General features: G+C 41.8%; 1 protein-coding gene across 1 annotated transcript in view; it reads right to left on the bottom strand.

The window, feature by feature from the left end:
• LOC142004131 (disintegrin and metalloproteinase domain-containing protein 32-like) overlaps positions 1-12762 on the bottom strand; it is a 48880-nt gene that overhangs the window by 30644 nt on the left and 5474 nt on the right. Inside the window, exons 4-11 of the mRNA XM_074981566.1 lie at positions 10274-10352; positions 7452-7528; positions 7041-7230; positions 5604-5669; positions 4294-4365; positions 2518-2684; positions 2154-2235; positions 606-742 (exon numbers count right to left, since the gene is read on the bottom strand). Coding sequence (XP_074837667.1) covers positions 606-742; positions 2154-2235; positions 2518-2684; positions 4294-4365; positions 5604-5669; positions 7041-7230; positions 7452-7528; positions 10274-10352 — 870 coding nt within the window. The remainder of the gene's footprint in view (positions 1-605; positions 743-2153; positions 2236-2517; positions 2685-4293; positions 4366-5603; positions 5670-7040; positions 7231-7451; positions 7529-10273; positions 10353-12762) is intronic.

The raw sequence follows: 12762 nt of genomic DNA, 5'->3' as shown, positions 1-12762 counted from the left end.
AAGAGCAAGCATCATCTGGACCATCCCACCAGTATTTGTCTAATCTGCTCTTAAAAATCTCCAATGATGGAGATGCCACAGTATCCCTAAGCCATCCCTATTCCATTGCTTAACCACTCTGACCATTAGGAAATTTTTTTTTATGTCTAAACTAAACCACGCTTGCTGCAATTTAAACCTCTTGCATCTTGTCTTATCATCAGAGTTAAAGAGAACATTTTTTCTCCATCCTCCTTGTAACACCCTTATTGGTACCTGAAAATTGCTATGTCCCCTCTCAGTCTTCTCTTTTCCCAACTAAACAAACCCAGTTCTTTCAATCTTCCCTCATGTCATGTTTTCTAGAGCTTTAATCATTTTTGTTGCAATATAAATATGAATAATTATACTTGCAAGCAGATGTGAAAAATTATTTTCAGATATGTTCTTTAGAAATTAGTTATTTTGTGACAAAGAAATGGCAATCAAAACTTTCATTGACATCAAACTAATATGAGGTTGCTCTTAATTAACTCACACAACCATTCAAATCCTAAGCCATGGTCATTCATAATGATTGGACTTGCATACCACAGGAAAATAGTTCTAAATGATAATCATCTTACACTGCTTTGGTGTTCATTATACAGATGGATCCAGAACACTGACAGTCCCTAGAATGATCATAGGTTATTCCCAGACTTAGCCCCAGCAGCTGCGCAACAATGACTGAAAATGTCTCCAGCGTTACAGCCTTTTGATACTAAATAAGAGAAATATCTGAAAATTGTTATCAAAGTAACTTAGTTAATGAAACAAAAAATATGATAAAATTCTAAACATTTTTGTTCCTTATGCAGTGTAGTCAGGTCATATTTTATAACATTTTCTGTGCTTTTATGTAAAAGACCTTAAGATGCTGGTTTTCAATACAAGACCAAAATTCACGCTAACATTCTGGAAAACTCAAACGAAGGCAAGGAGGCTATCCAGGATGTGGAAAACAGTGCAGCACTTGACATATTATATCTAAGAGAAATGCATATTGTATTGTATATGGTAACTGTTCTTACAATTCAGTCCTGCAAGATGCGAAATGCTTAAAATTATGCCTAGCCTTAATTCATGAGCAGTCCCAAGTCAATGGGACTACTCACATTTATACATTAGCACGCTTTCACACTTTGCTGGATTTGTGGCAGAGTAATCAGTAACTTCCACGGTAATGCTGTAAAGAACTTTAAAGGATTAGGAAGAGGCTATAGAGAAAGTAAAACCCTAAGATTCACACTTGTACTCCAAGATATACATAAGCACTTTAGATCCAATTTTTCCAACCAAGTGCCTGAAGTCTAACATCCAGATGCATATGGAGCTCAGAGCATAAGCCTCAAGTTTGAGCTAAAAGCCAGCTGGCCTTCAGCTAAGGCTGTAGAGAAGACTTATACTTTCTCTGTAAGTGGTCTAGGTCAGTGGTTCTCAACCAGGGATACATGCACCCTTGGTGAAACACTGAGGTCTTCCGGGGGTGCATCATCTCATCTAGATATTTGCCTCGTTTTACAACAGGCTACATAAAAACACTAGTAAAGTCAGTACAACCTAAAAGTTCATTCAGACAATGACTTGTTTCCCCTGCTTCACATGCCTTACACTGAAACATAAGTACAGTATTTCTATTCCAATTCATTTACTGGATAAGAAGATAGTAGAAAGCCAGCAAGTTTTCAGTAATAGTCTTCTAGGATTTTTTGCATGTTTTTGTAAGTAAGTAATTTAAGTGAAGTGTAACTTGGTGGTACACGAAACAAATCTGACTCCTGCAAAGGGTACAGTAATCTGGAAAGATTGAATGGCCCTTGTTTCAAGACCTCAGATTACTTTAGAACTATGTTTCTCAACCCATCTTCCAAGCATCCTTAGGGATACAACAGAAGTCTGGTGGTAAGTATATTTTAAACAGGGGTACTTTCTAAAAAAAGGTTGAGAAACACTGGTCTAGGTGCCACTACATGGGACAGTGACACACACACAGTCGGTGTGTGGATTACACATATTTAAGGCATCTAAATACAAATTAGCTGTTTTTCACAGGTTGCTGAGTGCCCACCACCACTCCTTCGGAAGCCATAGTTACACAATTCATTAACCACGTATATCCAATAATACTGTACCAGAGCAACTCCTCCAGCATATTTTCTGAGACACATCCTTCCTGAAAATGTTGCCCCTACATAATCAGGGTGGTCCCTGTAACTAAAACACAAAAGCAGACTCATCAACGTAATTGTGTTCTTGGTAGCAGTGTTTGAAAAAGATAATGTTTTTTTTTAGTTTAATTTTTACTTCCTATTGTTTACAATAAATATTTTGAAAAGTATAAAAATATTTTGTAAACATACTACATCTAGAATTACATTTGTAACAATTCACAGAGAGAGAGATTTGCAAGAGAGAGGAATTGCGACAGTCCATGCTAGGGCAATCTAAAAGAGTTCCAAGTGTACCTTTTTAAAAATAAAGAAATGCTCGTCTTACACAAATAAATATGCTGTATCATGTGGCCGTAGAACAAGGTAAGATTCTTTCCATTGTAAGAACTTTTGCAGTATTTCATCAGCTTCCCCTGTTGTATGAATTTTATCATTATCTGTCCAAAACTCCAAGGAAGACAGTACAATTGTCATATTAAGGGGGGTAAACATCTGTAAAAACAGGAGAAACAGATCTCCAATGATATTTGATGCATAGTGGTATTTTAATTTATACAGCTTAACGTAAAGGCCCAACTTAGCAAAATGGACATCACACACCACCACCATCATTTTTAAAACTCTAAGGGGAACGGGGAGAGAAAACTGGAAACGCAATGCTTCCAAGAGGAGGGGTTTCTGTAAATAAATTGAGAATTCATAAATAAAACACATATACAAATAAATAAGATTATAAACTCTGCCCCATACATGTCCAAAATATGACAAACAAAGGCACATACCCACTCCCCCTGCCCCAGGACAAAAGGCTGAGCGATAATAGAAAAAAACGTACAGGAAAAAGACTTTTCTGATTGGCAGCTGTATAATGAGCCTAAATATGCACCAAAGTACAACGATCTCTTCAATGCTCAACATCCTTCATGAGACATAAAGGAAGAAACTGAAAAATGGAAGCACTGAGGAACAGCCCTTGCTGGTGTCAACACATTTAGAGATGCACGTTGCACTTCCAAAAACAGGGCCTCTCTTCTCCAGCAACATCTATGGTCCTGCCGGACTTTGGACATTCCTGGACCAGAGAGCCTGGGACTGGCAGGCTAGTGAGAGGAGGGCTGGCAACTGGAAGCCCTGACAGGACTGGAAGCTCAGTGACAGAGGGGCTGGCGACCTTGCCACACTGGGAGACTACAGGGGCTTACATCCACAGGGCTGGAGTCTAGTGCCAGTATCCACAGAATCAGGTCTGGCAGCCAGCAGCTCAGCCAGGGCCAGAGCATGTGTCTACAGGACGGTGGCTGGCAAGGCTGAAGAGAGGGGGAGAGGTGCTTCAGGAAGAAAGCGTCCACAGACCTAAAACCAGCCAATGGGACTGTGAAGTTCTCCCCCATCCCACTGGGCTGGCAACTATTGAAAAAGACTAGGGCTCTGCAGCTGCTTTTCTGAGCAGCATATGGTGGGACAGGGCAGGCACGTAGTTTGCCTGAGACTTCCCCCTTCATCCATAGGCTAGATCCAGCCCACGGATATATTCCTCTCAGACCCTGCACTCACTGCTACATCCCTCCGCAGGTCAAAATCCCCTCCTGCATCTATACCCCTCCCCAGGCCCTGCACCAGGTCAACCCCCTCCTTCATCCAAATTCCCTCTCAGACCCTACACCATATTCTGCAATCCAGTCTCTTACCCGAGCTCCCTTCTGCACCCAGTCTCCACCTCAGATACCACACCCCTTCCACAGATGGCCCTTGACCACTTACCAAAATCTTGGAGTAGCCCCTTCAACCCCCATCAAAAATCATTGACCACCCCAGTCTTCAGCAACAAGTTTTAAAAAAACCTCACTTTTTTTGAGCAATTGAGACAAAGCCTCACAGAAATACAACACACACTTGAGGTGAAGCGATTAAACATGTTTTGTTCTATTTGCCATAAAGATCTGGCTGTCATAAACCAACGACTTGGGAATCACGAGTTAAAAAACAAGACTAAATAATTCCCTGGAGAAAATAAGAAAAATCTAGAAAAATCTTTGGCTTGTTAACAAAGTTAAAGGTCCAAATTTCATATTAATATGAAACAAGAAAGGCAGTAACTTACACTGTTGATAAATCCAAAAAGTTGGGCCATTTTCTGTGTTATAACATCTTTATCTGAACCCATGTATTTGTACTGGAAAAATAACACAATTCTTTAAGTAACAGCTAAATATCATTACAGTACAACTTTTTTAGACATGTCATTTCCCTGCTGAAGCAGTAGAACGTTCACTCAAATTCAAAGACTCAAATTTTCAATATTTTAATTCTGAACTTCCTTCCAATTCCCTAAACAAAATATGCATCAGTCTGTTGATGAAATAATTAAGGATCCAATTCTGCCAGGAAGGTCACATTAACCAACATCCATGACTACTTCATTGTCAGCCCAGTGGAGCAGCTGTTAGCCCCATGCAGAAGCAGTGGCAGGCCTCTACCAACAGCCAGCCCTTGCCACAGAAGAGTGGTCTGGAGCCAGACCAGTCTCTGGGGCAGAGCAACAGCCTGGGCCACAGCAGTGGCTACGAGCACCACGGCAATAAGTTGGGCCTGGAACAGCAGCCAGGATGGGTCAGCCCCAACAATGCATGAACACGGTGGGATTGAAGCAATGGTCAGCACCTAGCACATCTCTGCCTCAGAGTCCCTCATTCAGAGTATTTGTAGTAAAAGTCAAAGACAGGCCAGATGTTTCTGTGAATTTGTGTGTTCACTGCCCATGACCTATCCATGACTTTTATTAAAAATACCCAAGATAAAATCTTAACCTTATTGACAATTACATTCCAGACTTTTGATAAAAGTATGCAGGGGCAAAATTAGAAAGGCCAAAGCACTAAATTGGCTCAAATTAGCTAGACACATAATAGGTAACAAGAAAACATTTTATAAATATATTAGAAGCAAGAAGATGACCAAGAACAAGGTAGGACTATTACAAAACATGTGGAAATGGCAGAAGTGCTTACAAAGCCATCCTGTCCATACACTAATTTGTGGGGGGCCCACCTCAGAGCCTGAATTTTGGGAGGCCCTGTGGCAGCCACTTCAATCATCCTATGGCTGGGGCCCAGGTTGGATATTAGGAAAAAGCTTCATAACTGTCAGAGTGCTTAAGCACTGGAATAAATAAACTGCTTAGAGACGTTGTGGAATCTCTGTGAGTGGAGATTTTTAAGACCAGGTTAGACAACATCTGTTAGGGACAGTCTAGATAGTGCTTAATCCTGCCAGGAGTGCAGGGGACTGGACTCAGTGACCACATGGGGCTCCTTCCAGTTCTCTGATTTCTTTATTTTATAACACATTTTTTGGGCTTTTGAAAAGCAACGATCACATGTGAAATTAAGCAAACTTGACTGACAGACTTACCAAACCCTTGTCCAAAACGACATACATTTCCAAGTATCTGGGGGATTCAGTGACATCTGATATAGACTGAAAAAAGCCTTCAATATTTAGTAATTATGTCAACATTTCACCTTTTGGATCACTGATTAGCACTGTGAATATGAGCTACATTCCTTAACACTAGATTTTAGCTTGAATACCTATGCTCAGCCATGTGCCTCAAAAGCACCATCATACACTTTTATCTATATTTCTGAAAACAATCATAGCTTATAAATCTATGACCTATGATTTGTTAGGCTAAATTTAAAGATTCAGTAATAGAAATAACAGATTCAAAAAACTTTAGTATAATTTGGTCTTGAGTTTTGTACCACATTACTAAGAAACTAGAGGTGAGTATAAAACAAACTGACTACACAGCTGATAATGACACTCATTCCTCACTACTGGCAAAACATCTGACCCAGGGAGCTACAGAAGTAATATGCACTGCTGGCCAAACCATATTCTGGAAAAGTGAAAAACTGGATAATTTGATGACAAATTTTAGTCTCAATCACAAATAATTTCCCCTCCCACTGCATTCCATGAATTAATCTCCCTTGTCCCATGTAAGGTTCTGGGGGATTCATGCCTTAAGCCCCAAACATTTCTGAAGAACACCATGTCTACTGTGCCATTTGGGTCTTCTTTTGTCCTTTGAAATGCCAGCTGCTCTCTGGTGGGATAGTTAAATCTCTTTCCAGTCAGTCTCCACTCTCAACCCCAGGCACCAGCAACATTTTACCTGTTACCTCTGTGGTCCTAAATACCTTCTTTGACACAGCAAACAGGACCTTCACATGTTGTTCTATGAGAGGGATATTCCTGTGTAGAAGGCGAGGGTTGAAAAATCCACCCTCTAACCAGGCCATGGTGGAAGAGCATCAAAAGTGAGAAACAAGGAAGGACTGTCTATATTTGCAAGTGGAAACTAGACCTATAATTTAATGCTGACAGTGAGATTCTTATCAGGTAGATTTATGTGAATTAGCCTCAGTCAGAAACCTGAGGCCGTTACTGTACATGTGTGGCTCCTGGCTAACACCATCCCCACTGACATAGGAATGGTCCCCTCAATATGGGCTAGCATTAGTAACATTGTATCTACAGCTATCCTGGTGACACAGAGCATCAAGTTCACTCGAATGGAGTGCATTTCTTTAGCAGTAACTTAGTCCCAGTACTACTGTTTCTCACCATAGAAACATAGGGCTCTCATATGCCATGACCAGACACTGAGTTGCCCAGATTCTATATAATGCGGACATGATAATAAAATCCATATGCAAGATCATCAGAGTGAATTTCCTGTACCCTACGTTTGTGTTTGGACAAAATTACTTAATAGAGTATTTTTGACCATAGACACTGGCAGTAACAATCTCTACCATTAAGATGAAAAGTGGCACTCACGGCAATATCTGTATGCAGCTTGTAAGAAATATCTCCAGCCATCTTTTCTGTTCTTACGCCAATGTAGTCATTTTCAAAAAGTGGACTCTGTATGTTTTCATTCTTTACTTGATAAATAATGTGTTCAAATCCAGGTGAAGACTCTAAGGGTTCGATTCCATAGCTGGCATTCTGAAACTGCAACAGACCTCTGAAAACACAAATGACATGCAGGTTACATAAAGTTATAAAATTATCTGAATTTAAATTCCATCAGTTTGAGACCTTAAAAGTTAGACACCGCACATGGAGGGCACCATTAAAAAGTTAGCATGTGCAACTGTTACCACATAGTAATATTTGGGATACTGAGTTTTATTAATGGTATTATTATTATTGCTTACTGTTGTAATTAACAAGCAACTTCATTACCTGAGCCCAGAGCAGGTGCTGAGTGTCACAAGTGAATTGGGGAAACCTGCAATATATCCTTGGTAGTAGCAATCATCCTAAATCATTTAAAAAAAAAACAAAGAAAAATGAATAGCTTAACTTATCAGTAAGTACAGTTGTCCAACCAGGTCATCTCCACTTATCCATATATCCTGGAGCTTCCATAGACACTTACACAGAACTTTACATTATTTCAAAATAGAAGTGTTGAGGTAAAACATCTCAGTATTATGGGTCACAATCTGACATCAGTGCCCACCAGAGTAACTAGGCAGGGACAGTGCAGAGGTGACTAAGGGACAGTGCAAGGAGGGAGCTTTCCCAAGGTTACAGAGTGGCTTCACACCTGTTCTGTACTGGATACTTCACCTTAATGGCTAAAGTAGTCTACACAAGGCATTTACATGCATCTCCTGTAGGACACGAGAAAAGACTTGGGGAGATCTGCATTATGTAGTCCCCAGATCACTCCCTAATCTATTCATTCTCACCCTGGCCTCTTCCCCACTTTCAACATGGATGCACAGGGGGCTCACATGTAGAAGGACTGATGACACAGATGGCCCACCGTGGCTTGTGCAGTGCCTTAACAACCACACACCAGATTTCTTGCACACCAGAAATACCAATACTATTGCCCAAGAATGCTCTGTATCTGTGGTGGAAAAGACTGGGGTTTGCCCTTACGATTGCATTCTTGCTTCCACTGTTTTATTCTTATATTTTGATCTGAGACAGACAAAATGGCCTAGAAGGGAGGAGACTGATAATTTCAAAGTAATTCCTCAGAGATTTTAAGCTGTATGTTCCCAAATAGGTCTCCAAATTTGGAAAGATGGTTTCTCCAGATGTCTCCCATCACAAAGACTGAACTGCAGCAAAGGGCCAACCCTGGTTTGTCCCTGCTCTGAGATTCTCCTGCAGCATAAGCCTGTGGCTCTATTGGATGGTCTTCTTTTCCCACCCTGAGACAAAAGCTGAGCGCTAATTTTTAAGTTATACAGGGGTACTCGTAGCAAAAGCCAGGTGACTGACGGATGTGCTCATAGTTTTTGTCTATTTCCTCCTCTACTTTTGAGAGGAAACAGACAAACATGATACTCCATCTCTGTCAAATCAGAATGTTCACACACACCAGAGACAAACCCTCCCCTGTGTGGGACAGGGGGAGGGAAGACAACTAAGCCTACTGATATTGATTAAATAAGAAAACAGAGGAAAGAGGGTGAAATCCTCAAAGGGGGAAAAATGGCAGAAAAAGAGTAGAAAGGAAAGAATAGAGAGGGAAGAGAATAAGCAGCTTTGAAGAAAAGCCAAACCAGTAAACAAGAGTTTTGAAGAGAAAGGAAAAAAGAAACTGAACACTTGAAAAATTAAAAGGAGGTGAGGGAAAGGTGTCCATGTAGGTGAGATCCAATAGGAGAGCAACCAGAGACCCACTTTTCTATCTTTTGGGATTCTTTCAATGATCCACCTTGGAGACCACAACAATGGAGTCTGAGAGAAGAAATGAAAGGCTCCTTCCTGAAAGATGCAGGAATTCTTCAACTCAGTGTTTTCAGAAAAGCACTTTAGTCTGCACAAAGAAATCCTAACAGAGTCAGGCAATGGAATACATTAGGCAAAAAGGTAGCATCTACTCTAGTGTCCCATCAGCCTTAGCTAAATTCTGGAGTAGAGAATCTGTGGGGGGCACAGTTTGTGCTGGAGGATCTAAACCAGTGATGAGCAACCTAGGCTAGTGAGTGGGCTGCATGAGGGGTCCTCTGATATATCAGTGGGCCACAAGAGTGGCATAACCAAGGCAATCTCCCAGGATAGAGCAGTTTTCCTAACTGCACTTGTGTATCTAGAATTTGCAGGGAGTGCTGATGGAACTGGAGCAGGACTTCGACTGGATGCAGAGGACATGCACAACTCTGATCGTAAATGTTGTGTGCAATCGGCATGCACGTCACTTCATGTGCCCCTGCTTTAAGTGTTGATTAGTAACAGAGAGAAAGCCATGCTAGTCTAGATACTATCAAAACAAAAAAGCAGTAAAGTAGCACTTTAAAGACTAACAAAATAATTTATTAGGTGAGCTTTTGTGGGACAGACCCACTTCTTCAAACCATAGCCATACCAGAACGTATCGCTATGGTCTGAAGAAGTGGGTCTGTCCCATGAAAGCTCATCATCTAATAAAGTATTTTGTTAGTCTTTAAAGTGCTACTTTACTGCTTTTTTGTTTTGCTTTAAGTGTGTTTCACTATAGTAATACCAGTAGGAAAAAAGGACATAGACAAAAAACAGCAGTATCTGGCAACTCTGCATGTGAGTAAGGGTATACAAAATGCCTTGTAGACTACACATAGAACCCTGATGGGCTGCATGTGGTCCTTGGCCTGCAGGTTTCCCACCACTGATTTAAGCATTATCTATAATGTACAGGACAGTACAAAGCCAGAGTTTTCCTTACATGAGTTTAAACAAAAATGACAAGTTTGCTCCTTTAGTGTACGTTCTGCAACTACTGCAAGCAAATTTCTGTTAGTGTATAAGGTGCCACGTGACTGCTCATTGTTTTTAGGTCTAACTAGCAGCTTCCTTGAAAATTGCTAATAAACCAACTAAAATATTAATCTTATTGATCTTATTTCCAGTGGACTCTCATGCCAGGATTAGCAATATCAGTAATAAATAAATAAAGATAGGGAGAGATTTTCCGATACTTAGAAAAAAGTTAAATCCCCGGAGTATTTGTAACAACAACTGTGTTTTGGAAAAGCCAAAGAGCTGCAAAACAAATTAAATCTTACCTTAATATGTGGGAAATCAGAATGAACAGATCCCCATTTGCTGTAAGTATAAACTCTGAAATCATCAGGTAAAAATAGTCTATTAAAAAAAAGATAAAAACTGTTTGAATTTCAAAATAACAGTACACATTCCTGCAAGTTTTTGAGCACTCCCTCCTGTTTCAATATGCTGCAATGATTTGTATCACCCCTTACTTTTATTTCTCAGGTAACAATTTAATGTTTTATGGCTTCTTTCAGACTGGAAAATTGCTGAATTATATAGGGTGGCAGTTATGAGCAGCCCTCAGATCACATAGCTACAAATGCTTCTGAGGATTCCAAGTTCTTTTGCTGTTTACCCATCACCTTCTCCATCTTCTGCTTCCCTTGAAACTGAAGAACACATGCATCTCTGAAAATACTTCCTAGAGAATCTTAGATATTCCTATTATCAGTGCACAATATTAGAAATAACTGAGCCTACAGCAAATGATATAGAAGTGCCAGCTTGTACTGTTACAGAAAAAAAGACAGTTGTTCTTCGAGATGTGTCGCTCATGTCCATTCCAAGTTGGGTGTGTGCAGGCGCAAGTCCAGTTGCTGGAAGCTTTTTGCCCTAGCCAGTAGCCATGGGAAAGGGAAAGTGAGGGCTGCTGAGGGGCAAAGGGGACTCCTGTGAGGATGACCCCCTCAACCAATTACCAGTGCAGAGCTGAAAAAGTCCATGTCGGCACCTTAACCACCAAGTCTAAACTGTCTCTTACTGGGCAATACATCAATGACAGCCATAGCTGCAGAGGGCACATCCTTAACCTGGAGTGCTGTATCACAAAGGTACACACTGCCATGTGACCCAGAATTCGCAGGCAGCCCCTGGTCATTGTGGTAGGAACTGCCAGGATGTCTCGGATGATGGCCCCCGTGGACCTGAACCTGTCGTCCGGCAGCAATGCCCTGACACACCTGGCCTTCAGTTGTGCCCCTACAAACTCTATTGACTGAGGCAGGACCAACACCGCATTTGCCTCCTTGATCAAGAGACCAAGGCTTGCAAAGGTTTGAGGGATCAACTGTACATGCTGAATCACCTGCTCCCTGGAATGACCCTTGACTAGCCAGTCGTCCAGGTACTGGAAGAGCTGCATCTCTTGTCTGCATAGGTGCACTGCTACTACCGCTATACATTTGGTAAAGACCCTTGGGGCTGCAGACAGACCAAAAGGCAGGACTGTGAACCGATAATGGTTCCCATCTGCAATGAACCTGAGAAACCTCCCTTGAGGAGGATAGACTGAAATATGGAAATATGCATCCTGTAAGTCTAGAGCCACAAACTAATCTCCCCGCTCCAGTATCGGGAGTGTGAGACCCAGGGCTATCATATGAAATTTTATCTTTTTCACAAACTCTGAGACCTCTTAGGTCCAGGATGGGTCTCAAGCCCCCCTTCGGTTTTGGAATTAGGAAATACTGGGAATAAAACCCCTGACCAGGGAGGAACTTCTTCAATGGCCCCAGAACCCAGGAGGGATTGCAATTCCTGCCATATTAGGATCTTGTGAGAGGGGTCCCTGAAGAGAGACAGGAAAGGGGATTGGGAAGGGGGGTACGAAGAGAACTGAATCGTGTATCCCATCCCCTCTCTACTGTACACTGGACCTATCAGTCTGTGGTCAGGCTGCACCACGTATTGTAAAAGGGAGACAAGTGAAACTAAAAAAGTGGGGATGCTGGAGTTGTGAGACCGACTCGATGCTCCCGACCATGCCATCAAAACTGAGGCTTGGATCCCTATCGGCCCTTTTGGCAGCCTTGAGATTGGTGGCCGGAACGGTGCCTGCCCGTCCTGTTCCACCTTCTACTGCTGTCCCTTTGTGGCTGTGGAAACCGTCTTTGCTGATGACAGGGGTTAAAATGCCTGCATTGGTTGGCAGCTGTATGCAGGCCCAAGGAGCAGAAGGTGGCTCTAGACTCTTTCACACGATTCAGTCTTTTACCTGTCTTCTCTGAAAATAGGGTAGGGCTGTCAAAGGTCCTGGATCATCTGCTGGACCTCATGAGGCAGGCTGGAAACCTGCAGCCAAGCCACCCTGTGCATTGCCACTCAAGAGGCCATAACCTTCATGGCAGCATCCATGGCATTCAATGCTGCCTGAAGGGCCACCCTTGAAATCAGTTTGCTCTTCTCCACCATGGCTGTGAAGTCCTGCTTGGCTTTGGATGGCACCACCTCAGAGAACCTAGACAGGGTGCTGACTGTATTATAAGCATACCTGCTAACCAGAGCCTACTGGTTAGAAATTCTTAATTGCAACCCTTCTGTTGAATAACCCTCCTCCCATAGAGGTCCAAGCATTTAGCTTCTCTATTTCTCTACTCTTTATTCTTCCAAAGTTCTGGGCTTAAAGGCCTTACAAATTGGAGAGCGATCACACAAGTATCCTTCCCCCAAGCGAATCAAACAGACTGAATGGGAATCACTTTAGGGCATATGTTTGCTGCATTTT

The sequence above is a fragment of the Carettochelys insculpta genome, chromosome 31 (genome assembly GCF_033958435.1).
Source record: "Carettochelys insculpta isolate YL-2023 chromosome 31, ASM3395843v1, whole genome shotgun sequence".
NCBI classification, from domain to species: Eukaryota; Metazoa; Chordata; order Testudines; family Carettochelyidae; genus Carettochelys; species Carettochelys insculpta.
This window is presented reverse-complemented; position numbering and strand designations above follow the sequence as displayed.